The sequence below is a fragment of the Camponotus floridanus genome, unplaced genomic scaffold (assembly GCF_003227725.1).
Source record: "Camponotus floridanus strain SB8 unplaced genomic scaffold, Cflo_v7.5 scaffold28, whole genome shotgun sequence".
Taxonomy (NCBI): Eukaryota; Metazoa; Arthropoda; class Insecta; order Hymenoptera; family Formicidae; genus Camponotus; species Camponotus floridanus.
The window spans coordinates 342,551-367,223 of record NW_020229414.1 but is presented as its reverse complement, the minus strand read 5'-3'; the positions used below and the strand labels follow the sequence as shown (position 1 = coordinate 367,223).

General features: G+C 30.8%; 5 protein-coding genes across 8 annotated transcripts in view; 2 read left to right on the top strand and 3 right to left on the bottom strand.

The window, feature by feature from the left end:
* Positions 1 to 209: 209 nt before the first annotated feature.
* Positions 210 to 5,399, bottom strand: LOC109609848 (probable RNA helicase armi). The gene is made up of 7 exons (XM_020026883.2): positions 4,903 to 5,399; positions 3,869 to 4,738; positions 2,889 to 3,771; positions 1,798 to 2,651; positions 976 to 1,548; positions 668 to 913; positions 210 to 590 (listed from the first exon to the last, which is right to left on the bottom strand). Exons 2-7 carry the CDS (start codon positions 4,706 to 4,708, stop codon positions 249 to 251), a joined length of 3,738 nt encoding a protein of 1,245 aa, XP_019882442.2. The 5' UTR covers positions 4,709 to 4,738; positions 4,903 to 5,399; the 3' UTR covers positions 210 to 248.
* Positions 5,400 to 6,143: 744 nt separating this feature from the next.
* LOC105249145 lies at positions 6,144 to 7,012 on the top strand. Its single transcript, XM_011254397.2, has 2 exons — positions 6,144 to 6,649; positions 6,904 to 7,012. Exons 1-2 carry the CDS (start codon positions 6,247 to 6,249, stop codon positions 6,960 to 6,962), a joined length of 462 nt encoding a protein of 153 aa, XP_011252699.1. The 5' UTR covers positions 6,144 to 6,246; the 3' UTR covers positions 6,963 to 7,012.
* Positions 7,013 to 7,758: 746 nt separating this feature from the next.
* Positions 7,759 to 19,947, bottom strand: LOC105249154 (maternal protein tudor). 4 transcript variants are annotated; one of them, XM_020026877.2, is made up of 12 exons: positions 19,765 to 19,947; positions 18,571 to 19,286; positions 17,460 to 18,476; positions 16,921 to 17,325; positions 15,686 to 16,236; positions 15,537 to 15,604; positions 14,513 to 15,424; positions 13,970 to 14,402; positions 13,637 to 13,830; positions 12,555 to 12,716; positions 12,209 to 12,363; positions 7,759 to 12,117 (listed from the first exon to the last, which is right to left on the bottom strand). In XM_020026877.2, the coding sequence occupies exons 2-12, from the start codon at positions 19,200 to 19,202 to the stop codon at positions 8,433 to 8,435; spliced, it is 8,214 nt and encodes a 2,737-aa protein (XP_019882436.1). In that variant the 5' UTR covers positions 19,203 to 19,286; positions 19,765 to 19,947; the 3' UTR covers positions 7,759 to 8,432. The 4 variants fall into 4 exon arrangements, with proteins under 4 accessions (XP_019882436.1, XP_019882435.1, XP_025265450.1 ...); XM_020026876.2 differs by lacking the exon at positions 19,765 to 19,947 and adding an exon at positions 19,606 to 19,723; XM_025409665.1 differs by lacking the exon at positions 19,765 to 19,947 and adding an exon at positions 19,545 to 19,567.
* Positions 19,948 to 21,137: 1,190 nt separating this feature from the next.
* On the bottom strand, positions 21,138 to 23,746 carry LOC105249146 (E3 ubiquitin-protein ligase RNF146). Its single transcript, XM_011254398.3, has 4 exons — positions 23,534 to 23,746; positions 23,066 to 23,317; positions 21,782 to 22,069; positions 21,138 to 21,669 (listed from the first exon to the last, which is right to left on the bottom strand). The coding sequence occupies exons 1-4, from the start codon at positions 23,604 to 23,606 to the stop codon at positions 21,422 to 21,424; spliced, it is 861 nt and encodes a 286-aa protein (XP_011252700.1). The 5' UTR covers positions 23,607 to 23,746; the 3' UTR covers positions 21,138 to 21,421.
* Positions 23,747 to 24,548: 802 nt separating this feature from the next.
* Positions 24,549 to 24,673, top strand: part of LOC105249147 — a 105,342-nt gene continuing 105,217 nt past the window's right edge. Inside the window, exon 1 of the mRNA XM_011254402.3 lies at positions 24,549 to 24,655. The gene's annotated coding sequence lies outside the window, so the exon portion shown is untranslated. The remainder of the gene's footprint in view (positions 24,656 to 24,673) is intronic.

Sequence of the window (24,673 nt, the reverse complement as noted above, 5' to 3'; positions counted from 1 at the left end):
AATGTACAAGACTCATTGCTATTTGCTAATCATAAATGTTATATGTTTTGTTAATATATTGTATATATTACATTATATTATATATTTTATGTGATTGTGTGTATATAACTGTGTGTATAATTACGTGAAATATATAAATGTAATTGTGTAAAATGATAATTATATACATGTTATATTAACAAATATATTATATATTAATATATATGACATTTATGATTAGAATTATAACTTTTATGTATTGTGAAATATTATTGATTTGTTATGTATGAAGGTAAAAAATTACATCCCGTATATGCACCATGATCAATACAATATGTCAGAATACTTCTCCAATATGGGTCTGAAGCGAGTAATTTTGGATTTCCCAAAATAATGAGCAAAGCACGAGCACGAGTAATCGCAACATTAAGTCTTTTCGGCGAAGCGATGAATCCTAGAGTATACTTAATGTCCTCGTCAACTAAATGATTACATGATCTAACAGTTGATAGAATAATTACATTTCTTTCTTGGCCTTGAAATCCTTCTACACTGCTGATTTTTGGTAATTTAAGATCTAATTCCAATAACAGATCTCTAATTTGCAGTACCTTCATTGGGAGAAAAAGAAAAAATATATTGAAGATTTTTATAATAAATGAGAAAATTCTTCAAAATATCTGTTTACCTGCTTCTGATAAGGAGTTATAATTCCTATGTCATCCGATTTAAGTCCATATTTGTATAGCTTTAATAAATAGAGATAGACTTGTGTTGCTTCTTCAAGATTATACCAACTTGGACTCTCAATATCTCGATGGTTTTCACCATTGACCCCGTGAAAAACTACGGCCGGTGGTGATCCGTCTCTCTCAGGTAGTTCCGCTCTTAACATTTCCAATAGTTCAGCTTCTTTACTGTTTTCAGATGATATCTAAAAAATTAATTGCGGTTAATTAACGAAAGATAGAGTTTAGATAATTCGTACATACATACTTGCGATTGTAATTCTGAATCATAAAACAGCGAATTTGGTAGCTCCAATATCTCCGGTAAACTTCGATAGTTCATAATGAGTTTTGTGACGAGCCTAGGATCGTAACAAGATTCCTCGAATCCTTTTGGATCTCTCTGGTAAGGAAATTGTTGTAATAGTCTCGATAGAAACGATTCGCTCAATCCAAAATGTATCGCTAATTTACTCTGTGTGACGGGTCCGAGTTGCATTGGATCGCCCGCGAGGACCACCTGGCCATGATCGGAATGAATGAAATTTAGGGGAATCATGATCTCCGGCTCGGTCGCTTGACCTGCCTCGTCGACTAGGACATGCGAGAAATGTCCACGGGGAAAACCCATGTTATATAGTACTCCCAGAGTACTGCAAGTGCCAACAGTAATTCTATGACGACCCAGAACCGACATGGTACAGTTCATTTTCGTTCCATCTTCGCGACAATAAAAACGACTGGACGTACCTTCTGCGGCTAATTCTGCCGTAGCGCAATAAGGTAATAATTTTTCAGGAATAGAATCATCATCCAAACAATGATGAGCTATCAATCGAACCTATAAAATGGATATGACAATGAGTACAAATATAATAAAAGATAAAATATTTAATAATGATCTGACATGACTTTCTCTTTGTGTCTCGCATTTTTACTTTCAAGCGATCAGAATATTGTAAAAATTGTAATAATTTTGCAAATAGAAATTTAATTATTGAGAAAATAAATATATAATTAGTAGGATTTAAATATCATGCTAGATCATGTTAAATGTTAAATGATAAGATTTATACAAAAAAAGTCGTACCAAATCACCAGGCTTAAGTATGTTGCTATCCAACAAGCGTTCTGTGATTAAATTTGCCGAACTGTTTGATGGAGTTGCTACAAGAAGTCTGCTTTCAGGTATCACAGCAAGAATTTGTAAAATTGTCTCGCACAAAGTTACTGTTTTTCCTGTTCCAGGTGGGCCAAATATTATATAGGGTAATGGACGCGCTAATCCTTGTATTATATTCTTTACAGCTTCTTTTTGATAATAATTTAACTTTTTATTGAACCAATTTAATTTTCGTTTTTTTATCTGAGCAATATATGATTCTATTTCATTATCAATGATTGTTTCATCCATTTTACTTGAAATTGTGGTATTAGCAATGTTAGTTTTATTATCATTGGTATTCCTTGATAAATTTGTTTTAAAATTCTGATTTGTTTCTATTTTTACATTCGACATTTGTGTTTCTTCGAATGATAATAATTCAGTAGGTTTATTGGGGAAAAGTCTATCTGCTACTGACATTTTTGAAGATATCTTGATTATATCATCTGTATCATTAATAGAAGTTATATTGTTAGAGGAGACAGATACATTGTGTTTGTGATAAACTTGTGTATGATTAGACTTTTCCTTGATGTCATATTCTTCCAAATAAAACTGTGGCTCTTTTTGCACCACTTTGGTAGGAAACAGAAAATCAGATCCGAGACGATTGAGAGCTAAGTTAACAGCATTGTGACAACGATGCATAGTAGTCTGTGAGCATTTAAATGTTATATGACAAGCTTCTCTATTGTACTCTTGATGAAATTTTTCATTAAATTTTAAAAAAATCTCGGTGCCTGTGATTCTGTGAATAAAACCTTCGTATTTTAGCTCTCCTAAAAAAAAATTAAAGGCATAAGCATTATTTATATATATATATATATATATATATATATATATATATATATCTTACAATATGATCTATTAAAAATAATCTTACAATTACTTTTTAAATCTCGATAATATGTGTGTGTGTCTATATATATGTATGTCTGAGCTGTTTGTAAATTATTTTTATGCATATGAATTGATATAAAAAAGTAGAAATTTATGAAGTCTTTTAAATATATTACCTTGAGAGCTATCCCATTTGAAAGATACTATAGCTCTATCACCAACAAGAAGAGAAGGTCGTTTTTCCGCTAATCCTGGTACCTCGAGTACGAGATAATCCACGTGTTGTCGCATGACTGCACTTTCCATACTGTATTGTTGCAAATTGAGTATTTGACTTATTTCCTCAAGATATAATAAAGCGTGGAAACGTTCCTTATATATTTCAAAAGAAAGAGGTTTCAGAAGACAAGGTATCTGATTTCCAATAGCGACTTCTTGTTCAATTTGTGATTTTTCGCTCTGTATGATATCCAAAACCGCGTTCCAAATGTATTGAGGTATTTTGAATATTCCGTTACGCACTTGGATAAATGCAGGTGATTTATACGGCTTTATACCAGGGATACATGTAATTTCGTTTAATTCCTTCAAATCAGCTATATTAATTTTATGGCTATATTTATGTTTAACAGACTCAGAATCAGTCTTTTGTGAAATGTTTTTCGCATTAACATTTATATGAAACATTCTACCAATTTTGAAATCTTTAAAGTTAAAGATAAACAGCTCTTCGGATATGCCGACAAATTGTGCTTTACATTTAAATGTATATGTAACATTCTTAGAAGGATTTATTATTGTATTTTTATTGATCGGCGATTCTAATGACAGCTGAGACACAGTCTTTTGTGACATGAAGGAGCCATCTTTCAACATATGAGCATAACTGCCATTATTTTGTATAGAAACTGTCAAAGTGTTTTCTTCTTCTATATTCAAATTGAATTCTAAATTATCATCTATAACAATACCATATTTGTTTTGTAGCAAATCATTGATATCTGATAATGTTGGAGAGAAATTAATTGCAACTGGTAATTCAGTGAATTTCTTTGAAGGCTGGAAAAAAAAAATAAAATAAAAATACTTAGAAATTTATATTATATGTAAATATATATGTATATATATATATAATATAATAATTAAATTCTCTTGCCTGAATTAATGGAACAATAGTTATTGATCTCCAACTATATTGTCCTTGATCACTTTCTATGCTTTCGCTCACCACTTTATCACCAATGTGAGGAATGTACCCTGGTTCACATGCACGCTTATGAAATATCACACGCTTATCGATTACCCCTACTTCATTATGCCGATCATATTTTGATATCACTCCAATGTCTAGTTTAGATCGTAATGATTTGATTCTATCCACCTCTAAGACTTCGCCACTCAAATCTGTGGAATTGCTATTTACTTCAACAAAGGACTCTATTGTTAACCAATCGCCAATCATGGGAACAAAGTCAGATTGTACTTTGCTTAAGTCAATACGAATATTATATGGTTCAACAACAGCAATTCGGCCTTCGCGTTTCGTTACTTTGGCGACTATATTTCTTTCTATCATATGAGTGTGTTTCTCTGACTTTGCATTTGCATTATCCCAAGTATCATTTATTATAGAGATAATTTTTCGTACTTTCGGTTCCGCGTTCGAATCTAGTAGATACATCACGTAGTAAATTTTATCACCTACTTTCAGGTTGCTGGTCATGTCATCATTTTTTTCGTATGTATAACAATCATCTATGACAACATGGTTACTATCGACATAAGTGATATGTCCTGTTTTGTAATAACATCCTTTATTCAATTTATCTTCTTCCTTTGTATTTTCTTTTTTCCCTCTTTTCGCATCCACCAAATCCACATCTCTCTTTGCATGTTCTATGCGAGATATGACCTCATCTGTATCTTCTTTCTTAGGTTTAGTCAAATACATATAGTTAAGAGCATATCGAAATCCGTTATAAATTAACGACAGCATATTTAACTTCTCTGACTCCTATCTAAGTACCTGTAAATGTAAATCAATAGGAGATCTAATTTGCATTTGATGTAAATAACTCATATAAAATAGTTCATATAAAATTAGAAAAAAAAAAAAAAAAACAGAAAAATAAAAAAAGTAAATAGTAAAAGGCATAAATAGTAAAAGAAAAAGAAAAAATAAGCATTTACCGATCTATGGGTTGATATCTCCACTCTGTTGCCTTAAGATAATCTAATTCTTTCCGCAAGGATTGTACACGCTTGGCATGCAGTTCTTTGAGAAATTGTTTGCGCTGCTTCTGTTCCTGTAATTCGGCTTTCATCTGATTTAAAATCTTAGATGTTTGAGTTGCACTAGATGTTAGTTCCGAGTCCTGTGATTCCGGTGTCCTTTGTCCCGTTGAGTGTCCCAAAGTGCTCGGTGATAAGGTAGATGAATTCATAATTCAAATTGTAGATCGAATCACGTTTGCATCGTGTCACGATATTAACTTAACCTTTAATGAGAGCTTCACAATATTGCATGATATATTTATGTAAGGGAATTAGTCGTGTACACTCCTTGTACAAAACGACGATGTTATATAAAATGCGAGTATTTTAATGAAAAATAGGATTCTTCAAAGACACAAGAGAAGTACACTTCAAAATTCTACGCCATTCCTTCTCAAGGTTACGTTCGAAAAACCATTCTTCAGAGTACAGTAACTTTTGATTGGCTAATCAAAGCAAAAGATTTCTTCGCTCTGATTGGTCAATTGAATAGGAGTATATTTAGTAGATTTTTGAACGCAAATAAGTAAATTTAAAATATTCAAATTTCATGTTGATAGAACATATGATCATGATTACATGTATTGAATGACTGAATTATTTTTAATGAAGAAATTAAAATTATCCAAAATATATTTCTTTTTCGAAGAAATTATCATATTTAAAATAGTTTTATTCTCTTTATAAGTTATAAGAGAAACCTTCTTATTTCTTTTATCTTTCTTTTGATCTCTGTTTTCATATTTTTAAGAAAAAACGCAATCATATATTTTACTTAAAAAAATTTTATTTATAAATAAGATATATTCAATTCAAATTTAAATTAACGTAATGTTTTTTATATAAGTTGTTCCTTATATAAAAACTATTATTTACGTTAATTTAAATTTAAATTGAATATATCTTATTTATAAATAAAGTTTTTTAAGTAAAATATATGGTTGCGTTTTTCTTAAAAATATGAAAACAGAGGTCAAAAGAAAGATAAAAGAAATAAGCTTTCTCAACAGAGTGACATAAATAAATATTTTTCATTTAGTATATGATTAGGCTCTGTTCAATTGTTTCTCACTAATACTAATTCAAATCAAAAGAATATTTTACAAAATTATAATCAATAATGTGATTCTTCAATCAGCAATATCAACCGTGGTGAAAAAAAAATTCTTTGAAACAGAATGTATATATTCAAAAAAGGATAATTGCTAAGGATTTTAAAATATTCAATATACAATATTGATTGAAGAAAATTATGATAATATGAAGAAAGTAAGCAAACGAATTCTCGCAACACTACCACGTGCGCAGCTGCCGCAGAAACCATATGGATTTTGTTGCGAAGAGAAATCTCAAGATCCTGAGAAACGCTACAACATGCGAAATCCGCCCTTCGTGTCCTCTTTGACGGATGTAATCCTAAATAACGGCGGACCAGGTGTAAAGTTCCGTGTTCAGGATATCGGTCGGCCACCGTTTCCCATTCAAAGAAGAATTCTTGAAGCCAAAGGAATAGCTTATTTGGGACGTTGCAAGCGATGTCGAGGTCCTTTGCGATGGTATTTGGAGGACGAAATTGCGCTGGCGCGCGAATTTCTTGCTAAAATGAGACAAGACAATTACAACACGAGTATGAAAGGAAATTTAATGATCGCCAGACAAAAAAGTAAAGATCTATTACTCATTATCTCTTCTATAAGATTTCAAAATGTGATAAAATTTAATTATAAATTTGAGAGTTTGAATTTTCTTCTTCACAAAATACATTTGACTACATAGCGCCTTAAATTTATTTTTTTTAATGTAAAGTTTAAAATATATAAAAATAAAATTTAATATTTATGGCAAAATATATACAATTGAAATATGTTTTTATTATAATTGCAAATCATCTATATTTTAATTAAATTTTTAATAAAGCAAGAGAACGTCGAAGTCGCATCAAGAGAAGAAATTTGCGGAAGATTACTCCAAAATGAAATATTACACAAGAAAATTGAAAAAATGAATCTAAAGAAATTTACTGCAGATTTATATATGTATATGTATATAAACAATGTAACAAAATATTTCAAAATTTAAATATAAACTGATAATGAAAAAATTTACATTATTACAAAATTGTGAATTTAATTAAATATATGGATAATCGTGATAGTATGCATTTTAAAGTGTTTATTAGAAAAAATATTTTAGCAGAGAATACAAATATTTATACAGCCTCACCTACTACCTGCTATAAACATATTATATTAACGTTAATATACAAAATATTGTAAGAAGAGAACGATATAGAGTAATATCTGACGCTTATATTTATGAAATTATTATATATATGAAATTTAGAAATAAATTCACAAATTGATCCAATACAAAATTTCATTACATATGGAAAATGTACATAACGTAGTTACGACGCAAAATATGCAGTTTTTAATTCAAGTTTTAAATAATTACATATAATATGTAATTATTTAAAACTTGGATTAAAAAAAAAATATATATATATATATATAGTCAAATATATAGTCAAATATATATAGTCAAATATATATATATATATATATATATATATATATATATATATATATACATATAGAGTCAAATATATATCGCGAAGCTATCTTTTTATAATGTTCAGTCGAATTTGCAGAATCATGTTTGATATTATGTAAGTTATACTATGTAATTATATTATAAAAGTAATAATTTCTAAATATTTATTTATTTTTATAATTGTACATTTACAAAAAAAAAATGATTAATCCATTTTACTCTTTAGAAATATTTAAAAAATTGTCGCAGTTACGTTATGCGTGTAATGTAATTGGTAATAAGACATATGTCAAACAAATAAAACATTTAGTTTTGTTTTGTTTATATCTCGTTTAGTCAAAAGTAGCCTGTTATATATCGCATATAATTTGCAAAATTAGAAAGTTACATAAAGAAATTCAATTATTTGAAACTGAAAACAAAGTGGGTTACTAAATTTATTGCAACTTAAAAAAATTATGAATATTAAGAAAAATTGTGTGTGATCACTACTGGTATCACAGGCGAGTATTAGCATAAAACGTAAAAAAGAACAATGTAAATATGAGTCAATTAGATTATTAGATGAATTAATCTTTGGTCGCATACCTGATGGCCTAATGTGCATTGTAGCGGCAATATGTAGATTCATAGGAAACGCGGCAGATTTATATAAAAAGAGAAAAAAAAAAACAAATCGCGATCACCATGTATATTGCGTATATGGCGATATAACTTTTCTTTCTCCATCTATAGTATATATTTATATAAACAGTGGAAAAAAAACGAGAAATAAGAGTAAAAAAAAAAATGTAAGATTTGTCTGTAAGAAATCTGCATTTTTTTTATACTACAAATGTATATACGTTATACGTCTATATATACATTTGCAATACATGTCCGCTACATTTAAACTATGTCATATATTTAGGAATGTTGTTCTCTACAGAGACAGTAAGTATTTCATCCTCTTCGTTCATATTATCGGGTATTGACTGCACAAATGGATTCACGGCACCAGCCACGAGTTTTTCTGAATGTGGTGTCTTTGGTGTTACAGGACGCTTTCTAGAACCGCTGGGTGACTCGTCTTTAGAGATACATTCGGGAATTGTCTTGTCTTCTGATCGTCTTCTCGAATAATTGTGTTGCTCAGATGAATCAGTCTTAATTACGCACGGCGTCGTTTGTGCCGTTTTTACCGTACATGTCGATTTTGAGGAAGTGTTGAAATCATTATCCGTATCTACGTTATTGGATTGAATTTCTAAATCATTACTGTTGTCTATGCTTTCAGGAATAGTCTCGCTCTTCGTTGGACTTTCTTGTCTCTGCTCCAAATTTTCTTTTTCTTTCTGCAATGATATTGTTTTTAAAATTTGGAAGTCATTCGAAGGTTCGTTTGCACCAAGCTGCAACTCAACATATACTTTTTGCTCCTCGACTTGATTATTATTAAGTTGTACAACATCCTGAAATTGCGATTCGTTCGTTATTGGTAAAATTTTTGGAATCTTATCCGTAGCTTCCGAGTCATCTCTTGTTGCGTGTACTTCTAAGATCTGTATATCTGTATTGGTATCTGAAGAGTTATTTATATCTATAGATTGTGTTTGAGATAGTAATTCTTGTTGCTCGGCAATTTGCGCGATATCAGATAATTGCATTTCATTTGTGATCGATAGATTTGTATGATCAATTCGCGATTCTATATCATCAATCGTGTCTCTTAACATACTTCCAACTATCTCATCAACGCTAAGCTCTGTTACATGCAAGGATTCTTTAAAACATGATATAGTAGAAGTCACCGCTTCGTTAGATATCGCTTCATTCGTAGCGATATCTATATCTTTATTCGTTTCGACTATATCTTCTGATATTTCTTCCACTTTTGAAGTACATTTAACTATCGTAATTTCAGATTTGTCATTCTTTTTTTCTTCGATTTCATCCAAGCTCTTGCTTTTCTGTTGTTCTTCATTACATTCGTTTCCCTCATTTATATCAGAATTTATAAATGATTTATTAAATACTTCTTCGTCAGTTCCATTTTCATTCTTTTCTGTTTTCACGACTTGATTAATGCAATCTAGATTATCTATTTGATTGGATGTTTGTTCTTCTTGAGCTTCCTGATCTAAATTTAAAGTTTCTTCACTGTTATTTACTAATTCGTGATCCTCTTGGACTATTGCTTGTTTTTCCTTTGTAATAGAAATAATCTCTTCTTCTGGTGATTTTTCCATTATCTCTCCAATTTCCGTAGGAATATTTTCGAATGTAGCTAATAAAAGATCAACAACGCTCGTTCCATTGAGATTTAATCGAACATGCATTGGATCATCTTCATCAAGATTTTCAAATTGGAACATAGTGGCTCCTTCAGCAGCTAATTCTTTAAACTTGTCACAAGCTTCCTCGCTCCACGTAGCAACGTGGCTTGGCTTCTCGAGCGTGCATCGTTTCGATAAAATGGGAATATTCACAATATCCTCGGGGAGTATCCTCAATTCTTCTGTCACTGCGGAATTACCATAATCCATATATAAAACTTCTGTGCCTGTCTCGCAATGTGCAATTATCTTCGCCCTGTACCAATATCCATCTTCCGGATATCGAGCGGCACAGATCGTGCCAATATCGAGATTGTTCAAAGCGAGGAAACTCTCTGCGTCTCGCAGACGATCTGACATTACTTCTAGTTCGCTTATACTACTCTCGGCTTGGATCCAAAACTCGTTCGGGCTGTTAATATGACTGACTACCACGTTTGGCGAATTTTCCTCGCCTAGCGGTGGTAATCTTTCTTCGATAACCGGTAAGTGTTGCTCGCACATACTCGCAAGAATATCGGCAACGTTCTGACCGTCCAGTGTTAACTTCACCAATGATACCTCTTGCTCCTTCAACACGTCTAATAGGAAAATGGTCGCACCATCTGCGGCCAACTTGAAGAATTCTTCGCAAGCCTGCTCCGACCATTCTTTAATTTGCGGTGGCAATTGTAAACAGCATTTGCGTGACAAGGGCGGTATAATCGCCAGATCTTCTGGAATGGCGCGAATTTCAGTCGACACAGCAGAATTCCCGTAGTCTATATATATGACTTGCGTGTTTCCGTTGTTATCGTGAGAGATTACGCGCGCCCTATACCATTGCTCGTCATCGGGATATTTAGCGACGCACAGCAAATCCTCTTTCACATCATCAATTTTCGGGAACATATCAGCGACTATGAATCTGTCTGCCATCACTTCCAAATCAGCAACTGATTTCTCCTCTTGAACCCAAAATTCATTCGGCGAATTAATATGACACACGAAAGCGGAATGTGGATCCAGTTCGAGATCAACTATCTCGTCCACAGGCTCTTGCTCGGTGTTGATCATGATGGCAAGCTTTTCCTCAACCAACATCTCGCTGACGCTTTTGTCATTTATGAACAGTTCTACACGTTTAGGCACAGTATCCGCTATTATTAGAGCCTGAACAGTCTCTGCAGTTTCTGACGTTACTAGATTCTCGAATGTCTCGCAAGTCGACTCGTTCCAATCCTCCATATCTACAGGAATAACATCGAGTCTGCATTTTAGTGCGAATCTCTCTAAGCTTTTCCAAGCATCCGGTATTTGTCGAATATAGGCTGCTTTATTATTAACGACGTCTGTGTTGCCGTAGTCTATGAATCGAACAGTTGTTATATCCTCATCTCCATCTAATACCTCGGCGCGATACCAAAGATTATCGATCGAATAAGTAGCAACGCACAAAGTACCCTCTTCCAGTATACCATTTATCGTCGGAAAATTAGACACTTCCAACTGAAGTTGTTCTTGTTTCTCATTGAGAGACGTGAGCTCATCTACTCGTTGTAACCAGAATTGACTCGGAGAATCAACGTGAGATACGTATACATTGAATTTGTTAACCGTTGGTGTTTCGTGAGTTTGGGAATCCGGTGTCTGTTCAGATGTCTGTTCTTCCAACACCAGATTTAGCGAACGGAATTTATCGCTGAGTTTTTCCCCATTTTCGATCAGATCGACGATCCATTTCTTATGTACGTTATAAAAAACAGCAGTTAATTCTTTATTCATCAAATGAGTTTGCAGCAGATTTAGCTGTTCGTCTTCAGTGCCGCTAAGAGTTACCGATAACGATACATTTATCGCTAACTGGTGAGGTTCAAAAAATTGTGGTTCTAAAATCATGATCGATTCCAGAGCAATTTCCTCAGTATTGCCGTAATCAATATAATGTACACAGGCAGTCGTTTCGGTATAGCTGATGATTTTTCCTCTATACCAATTTCCATCTTCCAAACATTTAGCTGCACATAACAAATTTATCTCTGGTTTCTTCAATTTTTGTCCAGAATTACAGTAATATTCTTTAAGATCTTTTAATAATCTAGCATCGAGTTCCATCTCTGAGTATCGTTGCAACCAGATGTTGGTAGGATTCTCCAAATATGAGACAAATACAAAGTGAGTAGAACTTAAAATAGGCATTAAACATATGGGTAGTATCTTTTCAACTTTTTCTTCCGTATTCATTATTCCATTGCCAAGGAGGTCATAAAGTTTCACGATAAGTCTATATAAACAAAAGATATTAACATTTAAAAAAATTGGAACATATCCATTTACATTGATATTTTTTATTTGCAATCATTAAGCAAACAAACCTGTTATTGTTGACTTCTTCAACTATAACTAGTATTTCTTTTCCTACAAACTCTTTCAATCGTTTATCTGCATCTGAAGATGCTGTTACATTTTGCAAAGAGCATTCCAATGCTTGATTCTGCATAATCGCAAGTTCTCCAGGTAAAGCCAAAACCTAAAATACATTGTTATATTAAAAAAAATTTAATAAAAATATAAAAATTAAGGAAATTTCTAATCAACCGATTTAATATATCACGATTTCAAGTAATAACGATGTATGGTATTAGCTCGAATTTGAAAAATGGAAGATTTTTATAAAAAATTTTTATGATATGATGACATTTGATCGAATATTCGACTCACACCATCCAGGATTTTTTGACACATTCCAGTATCAATGAGCTTTACATAAAATTCTTTGGAGCGTGAACAGTTAATTACTACAGCTCGTTTCCATGTTCCATTTACATTGATTAGACAGCCTGCGTCAAGACATAGCTCGCCGGTTGATAATCGCGGCATCACCTAACATTATCATAACTTTTTCTTATAAATATAATTTGCTTGAATTCATGCGATCAATTACACATACATTGAAGTGAATGATAAAGATGTAAGTTATTTAATATTAAGTTATTGACTTCAGTTAAATTACTGAGATTTAAATATTATGATGAAAAAATGGAACGTTCATGAGAATAATATTATAATCAATTATTATTTAGCTATTAATACCATACATCGTGCAATAAAATTAAAAATGTTTTTTATGAAGTTAAAATTTTATATATATATATATATATATATATATATATATATATATGTATATGTATGTATATGTGTGTATGTATATTTGTATAAATGTACATGTATATACACATAGTTAGAATTTCAGAGGAATATTTGACTTATAAAAAATATTATGAATTCTACTTGACATAATTTAGCATAAAATTCTGGACGTTGATTTATCACATTATAATGTATTAAATTTAAAAATATGAAATATCCAAAAAATCATATTTCTTTATATATAAAGATTTTAAGTTTACTTAGTAGATTTCTTTTTAATCTTTTTTAAAAAACTAATGAGAAGCTTGTTGTAAATATACAAAAGATTTTTATTAATTTTATTAATAAAAATTATTACATTACAGCAGATGTTATAAGACAACTTGTTATTAAGACAAGCTGTTAGTTTATATTGGTTAGAAAATGAAAAGTTGGAGGATAATAGGTTAAATAGATTTATAAAGGCATTTAGATTTAAAAGCAGCATCATAAATAAAAATATCTTGCTTTGAAATTCTACTTTTAATTATTTGTATATGATGCACATTTAATAAAATTATTTTTCTAATTTTTTTGAAACATTTATGATCAGTATATAATACATATACGATAGCAATTTGTAATTTATAAGATACATTTATGCTAAATGATACCTCTGTATTTTTATCAGCCATGTAATTGTGGATAATTTTTTCATATTTTGAGGCTGATAGAAGCTGAACATGAAATAGGGTTACACTTTCTACATTAGAAACTTTCATTTTCAGAATTTGACCACTCAAAAGACTTATGTCTACTCTCTCTACATCATTGAGCATTTTTATTTCTGTATCAGATGTTCCTAGAGCTAAAATGTAAGAGATATAATGTTAAATTTATGTTTTTAATATACTAATATTTAATACTATCCGGAATATTATAATAAACTTTTATTATAAAAATAAAATGTCTCGCGTGATTTTTTTATTAAATGGATTTTAAAATACCTTTACTTTTACCACAGATTGTTTCAACTGAAGTTTTTGTAACAAAGGCCGCAAGATTCTTCTGTACTAACATATCACCTACATCTTGTCCATTATAGATTAATGAAATCGTATATTGATTGTTACTAAAATCATGGAAGATGCATTTATACTTGTCAGCATTAAAACAATTATCGAGTGCATTGTTATCAGTTTTGGACCAGTCTGAATTATTATTAGGTACGATATTTTTCAAGGAACATTGTATTGCTAATTTAGGCAGTTGCATGAATTTTTTCTCAACAGGATATATATTATGTAAGTTTACGATTGCGCAATTTCCAAAATCTATATACTGAACTACGTATGTATCTTTTTGCACACTGGTATTTATAACTTCCGCTCGATAAAGAGCTCTATCTTCGGCAAACATGGCTATCACCGCTGAACCAATCTAGAATAATAATTATATTTATTTATTCGCTATATACATATATTACACATGTGTTAAAAATGAATATAATAAATCTTCATAAAATAAGAGTGTCTAAAACTATTAATTACCTGTAATTTATCTGTTACAGGTTTTCTGTTAGTATATGTTTTTTGAATTTCACTCATTATTGCTTTAAATTCTGTTTCTTTAGCCAATAGTTGACAATATAATTTGTTAGGATTTATGAACCATGTAACAATAGCATCATATTCGGATCCAGATTCATAAAAAGTAGTTTGCCATTTTGAATCAATGGGAGCATAATCTGTAGCTTCTTGTATATTCTCCATCGTCGCTTTAAATGTTTTTTCAATTGCCATAGTTTCTTTTGCTTTTGTTAAATCTTGCATTGTGCAAAATTCTTCATTTATATAATTAATATTTGGTATATCATTGATAATTTCACGCAACAGTACTTCGTATACTCCATTTTTTTCGGCAACAAATTCTATCTCTAATAATTTTCCTTCGACATTTTCTGAGAAAATCGTATGTTCGTTTTCTTTATCAATAGTCAATCCAAGTAATTTACAGCGCACTGCTTGCATTGGCAGTTTCAGAAATTTTTCTTGGATGACTTTAATTTTTGTAAAGTCGACTGATTCTGTGTTTCCATAATCAACAAACTCTACAGTTGCACTATTTTCTTCTACAGATTTGATTACCACTCTATACCACTTAAGATCTTCCGAATATTGAGCAATACAACATGTACCACATTGTATCTCAGAAACTTGCATTGTTTTTCCATTATTTTCATAAGTTGCAGCTATATTTTCCATAATAGTATCTAATTCTAAGCAATCAGGATTTAATTGAACAAAAAAATCCAATGGACTGTTAATGAATACTACTTCGCAATTTTTTATAGATCCAAGAGTAACATTTATTGGTGAAAATTGAGATTCTCTATTAACAACTATATTATTCTCCAGTTTTTTATTAACATTATCTGTATCCCAAGATTCATAAGTATTTATCTGTAAATAATAATATATATGTATATGTTTGATAAAAACTAAAATCTCAAATGTAAATACATTTATAATACTAATTAATTCAAACTAGTTAATCAATATTTTAATTTATTACCTGATCATGTAAAACATTGTTTGTATTATTCTCTTTATCCTTAAATTTCTCATTACTGTTATAGTCACCTATGTTTAATAAAATTATTAAATAAAAATAATATTCATATTATACAGAGAAATAAAGTGATATGTTTAAATGTTAAATACCAGTGAATTTTCCACTTTTGTAGCTAGGCTTACGAGCCATAGACGATTTTCTGTCACTCCACTTTCCAGTTTGTGATTTGTTTGATATTCCACTGTCGTAACTCTCTTCTCGTCCATTATTAAAACCATCACGGTTAAAACATTTCGCACGTTTACCACTACCTTTAGACGAAGTATCCGAATCCTTATCGCTACATACTTTATCAGAATTATTACGATTGTATCTTCGTTCGTTATCATTAAATTTATTTCCACTATTTCGCGAGGTTTCTCTACTACTTCTGTTGAATGTATTTATTTCATTTTTATCATGTTTGTGATATGATTTATCTCTGCCAAATCTATTGTGTGCAATTTCATTTTTAATAGACCGATCATTCTGTAAACCATCATGATGGGAATAAGCGCCGGTTCTATCATGTCTATTATCATACTGTTGAGACCGTTCATCCCTCCAGGAATTTGGTTTATTATCTTGATAAGGTTTAGTGTTTTGGTTACGATTCCAAGTATCCACGTTACTTTTTTTATTATATCGATCTTTACTTCCACTACAAAAAAATGTAGTAATGTATTGAAATAATAAAGAATAATCAATATAACAGAGTGATATAATATAAAAAAGATGCATAATAATGCAATAATATCAAAATTATTCAATTGAATGTATTCAGTATCTCTATTTAAATTTATTACATATAACTAATATCTATACAAAATATTTATACATGCAAAAACAAATAATTGAAAATTAGAACATAAAATTGCAACATAAATTCATGTAGCATAATAAATAGAATTGTATCATAAAATGCTACTATTTGCTAATATAATATAAATTCTATATTAATATAGTACAAAAATATAGATTTTATAGCAATAAGATTTTTTTTTATAAAACAAATTCTTATAAAAAAATGCTACAAATAGTTATTGCATATATAGTAAAAATATAGTTATGATTTACATATAGCAATTATTCTTCTTTCTCAACCATATTATATTAAAAAGCACTATGTTATTATCATGTTTACCGTGTTACATTTGTTTTTAATTTTAATTTTTGTCCTTGAATCAAATTTGCTTGGTTTTTCATATGAGACCTGTGATGCAAATTGCATCTTTTACTGTTTACTTTTAATGTTAAATTTTCATTTGCACATATTATTATAATTAAATTGTTATAAAATATATTTTATAATTTTTTTATTAAAATAGTAATATTTCTTTCTTACCTCTGGAAATTATTTATTGGTTTGGTAGGATGTTGAATTTCTCCATTTGGTGTACTTGTGGAATTTTTATCGCAGAATAAATTGTTTAGCAGCTGAGGATGAATACTTCTCATTGTGTCAAATTCGAATAAATCAACTAATAAACCTTTGGGCTGTGCAGCAACTACTTTCATGTAAAAAAGTTTCTCGAGCGTCAATCTTTCGAAATGATTAGAGACTTCTTGATCTAATGAAAGCACCTCGTAACCATTTAATGCACACTTTATAGCTTGTGCTGGTAAACTTGTTACTAAATCATCATGAATTGTACGAAGAGATACTGTAGGTAATACCTCTTCATTTCCATAATCAACATAAACCACTTTAACTTTATCTGCAGTAACACTAAGAATTTGTGCACGATACCTGAAAAATGCAATTATTATTATTAATTTATTATTAATTTATAAGAATTATTTATTATTATTATTAATAATTTATAAGAATAACTCAATACACAAAAAATTAATAACAGAGAATGTTGCCGTTTTAGAATTTACCACTGTGAATCATAGAGAGCTGCACAAGGTAATCCTGCTTTTAGCTGCGTTGTATTTAAAACAGATGCCATTTTGGCATATTGTGCTAGGCCAGTCATTATTGAGTCGAGAGACTTTATCCCATTGTCAAGTTGCACAAAGAATTTCTTACACGACTCTACATAAGAGACATGCACAACTTCTTGAACATCTTTCGATAATCGTTGTAATTGTGGGTACGAATATGTTATCGGTATTGTTACAGCAGGCGCTGGGAACGCTTTCTTTAACATATCCTTTATGTTAACACCATTGTCATATAAGTCACCGTATTGAATCAGCGGCGGTCCTTCTGGCGGACGAACATGTAGAATAAGTAATTTTCTGTATACTAATTCTTTAAAGTATGCTTTCATTTCTTGCGTAATATTGAGTTCTCTTAGGCCACTTAAAGTAAATCTAATGGAAAGCACTTTGGGATTAATATATTCAGGTGGTAATTGAAAGATGTCTGTATATGGCAAAACTTCTGTATGGCCAAAATCAACATAATATAATTTGCATTTATGTTCCATCACAGACATTACAACTGCCCGACATAACACTCCATCTTCTGCAGTTTCCCTATATCGTCCCAAGCAAACAGATCCTGGCAATGGTGGTTCTTGCAAAGGTTGTTTTGGATGACTGTTTATTTTGTCCATCAATTGAGTCAATATAGCTTGTGTGCTTTCAACTTGAACGGAAAACTTTTGTGGACCATCTTCCACATGTGATATTAACACTTGATATTGTGAGTTTACGTCTAATACTCGAGATTTGAATACGAGTGCTTCTTGAACAGGTGGTGGTTGTGAAGGCCGTTGATCAACATGTTTGTGTTGATTTGTATCAGTGGAAAAAATCTTGTGAAATCCTTGTACATTGGAATTATGATTCATATTTGGATTCTGCATTATTGGCATTGTTGCACAATTATTCATATTGCTCTTATTTTGTTGATATGCTAATATTTGAGGTTGCAGTACATGCTTTGGTCTATAAAGTAAATAATTAATTAAGCAATTATAAAAATATAACATAAAAAAAGATGCCTAAAAAAAGGAAAAGTTAAATATAAAAAATATTGTACCTAAACATATCAGGTATAATAGCTGGTACGGTAGTTGGTAGAGTAGTTGATAAAGCCAACTGTTGTTTTACCAACAATTCGCTAAAGTCTTCATTATTGTACCATAATTTTATGAAACAGCGATTATTCATCATATGAAAAAAAGCTCTGAATTCATTATAGCATAGGATTTTTTTAATTTCTTCAATAACTCCTTTATCCCAACCACCATTTATAGGTAATACATTCATCAATGAGAACTCGTATGCCATTGGTGGAAAGGCTCGCAGAGGTTCCATTTCACGTATGTTATCCCACAGACGAATCTCGTTCAGGGGCAAGACTTCCACATTGCCATAATCAAGAAATTGTACAACTATCATGCCATCGGTACGTGTGCCAAGTATTTTTGCACGATAATAACCATCGGATTGAAATCTAGCGCAACAGAATGTACCAATGGCTAGTCTATTGAGTTTGGAAGGACAACCATATCCCTGATTAAACTGTTCTATCAGAGGATATATATAATGCTCTACACTAGTAGCAGCCTGCTTATCCAGTTGACCCCAGATCTTCAAGTATATATCATCAGCCTCAACATGAGTGATAAAAATCACACTTTCAAAGGACGACTGCGTATGCTGTGTCATTTTGGTCTCATTCACACTTTTAGGTTGAATCGTTTTTACATATAATAGCTTGATGTTCAGACGTTCGATTCGTTCCTCATCTATCTGCAAAATAACAAATACGTTAACACTTTTGAAGATCAGACTCTTGTTCCAACTGCTATTTGAGCAAAATTAGGTTACACATCGCGACATTAATTATACATGCGCAATTTATGTAACTGGAAAATAAAAGGGCAACCGAACATATTTGCCTAAAATCGAGCTAGCGAATTTTAAATTGTTTCTAATTTATATCCTAATTTCCCACGATTTTATTCCTTATGTTTTCTCGATTCGCAAAATGACACGTATATTTTTTACCAAGAGCCTTGTATCATAACTATGATATTTTTACTGTTCTTACACCTCTCGACAAACCCACCTTCATCGAATCATTTCATAAGAACTGTATCAATCGGTGAGACAAACAATTTTGTCCTTGCTACCGATCCCGAAAATATTTACGTACATGGACGCCGTCGTATGACTTTCGATGAAAGAATGGGAGATAAAAACACGGTTAAATGTTTATCGCGATTACCTAAAGCGCAATATATTCTTCTCTCGTGCTTCTTCCTCGCTTCCTTCAATCTTTTTTCGCGTCGCTAACAATACGGTTTTTATCGCATCTCGTCGCAGTTTATACTCATATTACATCTCATATATCACTGGCATATTATCGTCGAATCGGTTGAATGTAATCTTTTGTCTGTCCAGCGGGAAAAAAACTTTTGAGAGATTCCTATACATTAAAAGCGCGCTAAATTCAAGTGATTTGAATGATGGTTAATTGTTAGTTGCTGAACGTATCTTGATTCTAAACTACGCAAGATGTGAACAGGATATGAATTTACGGATCAAAACGTAATAAAATGTGAAAGATTAGTATGTTTTTTTTATATTTTATATTCCAAAAAGTAATTTTTTATAATTTTATTTAGATATCTCTGTATATATATATATATATATACACACACACACACACACACACACACACGTTTATTACTTACAGGTAAGCCTAACCAAGCATAATTAGACAATTTTTATTGTATTATTTATCAAAAGCGTTTTATTTGATGCTAATGTTTATCCTTTTCTTGTTTTTACATAATTGCTTTAAATATTTGAAACATTCGAAATACTGTACAATTTTTTTATCTCAATATTTATTTGATAGATAAGTAAATTAGAAATTTTATTTTTGTGTTTTTAGATTTTATATATTAAAAATAAGTTTTGTTGCATTATTTTTATTTATTCTATTCTCACACACATCTTATTTTTAAATCTTTTTATATAATGATCAACCTTTATATCTCATTTTTACAAATTATGTGTATTACGGTGAATATTATTACAAGGTTTATTTTAAAAAACATAATTTGTATAAATGCTGAAGAAAATTTATCTTTTATTTCTATATGTAATACAAGATAATTTGAGTTTTAAACATCGCAAAGAGAGACAAGGGGGAGAGAGAGAGAAGGAGAGGAGCAGGAGGGAGAACAAAGATTATAAGATTTATTTAAAACTAGCAATTACATTAATTATTGAACATTGCACTTGATTTTCATAAGAATAAATGTTTTTTTTTTTTCGTTATAATTTGTTTTTCACGGGCCTTTCTAAGGCATGAACACATTTTTAGAAACTTTATTACTTTAAGATTATTATATCTTTACATGTCTAATCGTTTATATTGTATGTGTTGCTATATGATACAATAGCTCTGAAAATTAATTTTTAAGTACATTATTTATTAACAATTATATTATAAAAATTATATAGATTTATCTTTGTAAATTAGTATTATGCCCAATGATAATTTAATTAATATAATTAATATAATTAATTTTAATTAATATTTGTTTGATACACACACACACACATATATATAGATTAATGAAAGGTATAAATCTTAAATAGGTTTTAAAAGCAAAAGATGAATATCTCTTCCAAATAAAAATAACTAACTTGAAAGACTTAATTGTATATCAACTTTGATACACCTATAATTGAGCAATGTAGTTTGCTAGATTAATATATTTTGTACATTGACACATTTTTAGCAAACACAATGTATACTGATGTGTAATATACTATCTCATTGAATTGAGCAGTAATATGAAGAGCCTGGAAACAAATTGGAGATTCTTAAGTATGATTACCACAATTTCTGATGTGTTCGATATCTGTAGCTATGATATAGCGGGATGATCCGAAATCGTTGCATCTTCTGTATCCTCTTCGAATTCGTTATCACTATTTAAGGATAGATGTTCTCTCAAAACCAGAGAACGCATCTGTTCCAGAACTTGATGCAGAGAATCCGATCTCTGATCTATTCTATCGTTTAGAGGTGTCGCGTCGCCACTCGCTGTACCACCTGCAGGGGTTTGTGGTGTATTACTAGGTGGTATGGGAGTATTAGTACCGTCTCCTGTGCCTGTAAATAAAATACTTTTCATATTAGATAAAGATATTAAATCAGAATTCTGGTGTGTGTATAAATATGCATTCATATTTTATCATTCATCATATAACTTATTGATTCATACCCATACTATCGCTCGCGGGACTAGCTGGTCGCTCTGCACCTCTTATTTCTCTAACAATTTCTTCGTCTTGCACATTGAGACGTAATCCGGCAACCCCTTTTCTTGGCACATTATACAGATCTCTTTTAATCCTTCTTCGTCTAGAAGGATCGTTTCTGCGCAATTGCAGCATTGAACCAAAATCGGCGATGTAAAGGAATCCTGCAATCAGCAACTCACAGGTCCTTTTGCCCTGCTTATATGCTGTTTCTAATTCGATACTTGTACGTTGATCGTATTGCCACCAACCTGCAAACATTTGTTTAATAGCCATATGTTCCATTACAATAAAAATAATATTATATAGAATATAGAAATAATATAATATTCATTTATAAGATATGAATTTGAAAAATACATGATTAAAAATTGCATTTGAGAAAATATAAAAAGAAAGATATTTTTAGTTATAGAACATAATTTTTATTATAAAGTGTTGTAGTTTTCTTTTATATTGTTTTTTTATATAATACATTATAATAATAATCTCTCTCTCTCTCCTTTTAATATTAAGTGTTAAAATCTACTAATTCTTTCATATATAATGTACTTATTTAGATTTATAGTATTATATACATTTTTTTTGCATGCACGATAATTCCATTTTATACTCAATATTATTCTTATTTTTATGAGATGTTTTATTATGATTATAATAATTGTGATAATACACTTTTTATACATGACAAAAATAATACACTTTTTATGTTATAACAAAATCAGTATATGAACATAACTCAATATATTATCAAATATGGTTTTGCAAAAGTTTTTAACAGATAAATTATGCATTTTTTATATGTAATTTATTATCGTACACCCGAGATGCCCTTACAAGGAGCATCTTTTCTATCACGTTTGATATTACGTTTGTAACGTAGGTTATTTTTTCTATATTGACACTTGTTTTCAAAGTCAATTACATAAAGCATGCCACAGATCAAAAGTTCGCATCGCGTTTCCCCTAGTTTGTAAATAGTCTCCAGGTCATTGCTTGTCCTTGGATCATATTTCCACCAACCTAAGAAGGGGTACGATGATATCAACTTATACATGCCTACATATAAGTGTTCAAAGGCATTGTAAGTTATTGCAAATTAGCAGAGTTTAAACAATAAAATGTATTTAATATTAAATAAGATAATTCCATAAAAATGTTTCCTATTGAAAAAGATAACAAATGCAAATTTTAAATATTAATTAAAATATAATTGTTAATCAAAGTAGTATTTTATAATACTTTACCATTTCGACCTTCATAAAACCACTGGTATTCTTCTTCAGGATGTTCCATCTCCTTCTGAGATTCTTCAACCTCTACCAGCTGAGGTCTTTCCAGGAAATCTGGTGGAATCTCTTGACGACACATTGGACACCGTTTGCTTTGATTAGCAACACCCTTTACGCACAGATAGCAGTATATGTGACTACAGGGCAATCTCGCTGGATGAATACAAGGCTGCAGACATACAGCACATTCTGGTACGACAGTGAGACCTATTAGCACATAAAAGATGTAAATATTTATGATTTATTCAAAAAATAATTAGATAAAGATTGATAAAGCTAAGTCATTATCCTTCGATTATAGTGATGCTTATTAAATTATATCTGGAATAGATACAAAATTTTAAAATTATAATTTATCTTGTATTATATTCAACGCGATGAAATCACGAGCGAATGTGATAATTGATGATATAAGAAACTTGCCTTCTTTTTCTTTGTCCTTTTCTTTAATGGTGCCGCCAGATTTCTCTGGCACGTTGAACTTCGCTTGTGCCATCGTGCGACTGGCAAGGTTAAGAGGAAAATTAGAGCTTCATCGATGTAGCCAGTTTCTTTCGTTCAATTTGTAAATAATAACACGCGTCGTGTCAATATTCGCGACAGTCAGCCATGTTGCTTGTTTATGACGTGTCCGGGATTCTCAACCAATTGCGATTGCGTTCGAAAACCCACTCGGAGTAGAACGGCGTCGGGCCAATCAGAACGCAAGGCACAAACGATTAACCAATCCAACGCCTGTACTCGATGAATACATTTCGGAACGCAATTCATAATCGCGCCATTCTTCGTCCGAAGTTTTTTGTATCGCTGTTTCTTTTTCGGGACACAAGTTCTTTTTCGCACAAAAAATCCGTGATTCTCGCAACCGCGATTATAAAAACTAATGATCGCAAGAAACACGTTTGGACACGCGTGATCGAGTGCGGTTTATTTGTTGCGATTTATTGTGCGGGTAATTTCATTATCGAAGATTCTGGTACTTCTGCGGTTTCGTTCTCGCGATTTCGATTTTCGAAAATTCGGTCGTTAAAAGTTCTTGATTTATTCTTAGCTATAATATCACGTAAAATACGCAAGATTAGAAGCCGATTTTGATACAATAGAAGACAATATTAGTCTTGAGTAATTAATATTCTTAAAAGTAATTAATATTCTTATATACATATATTTATGTGCGTGTGTGCGCGCGCGCGCGCGCGTGTGTATATTTTTTGCTTGAAATGACTGTTCCGTTTTATCATAATAAACAATAGGTAACAAATTAATTATAATTTTGATTTTATATGTAATTTTATCACTTCCTATAATTTTTATTCCTCTTGTAATAAAAATATATAAGAATAAAATTAATTTTTGTTTTGTATATCATTTTTTATATAATCATTTTATATATCATTTTTTAAATAATCTCTGTTTTTATTTAATCTTTGTTCTCTTTGTTTACAGTTTTGCAAGAAGTTTACTTCGTTCAAAGCAACGCTTAAAAATTGAATCTGAAAACAGTGAGCAGAAAGTCCAGTGACCATAATGTCCTGCAAGAGAAAGGTATGTTTACTGATAATT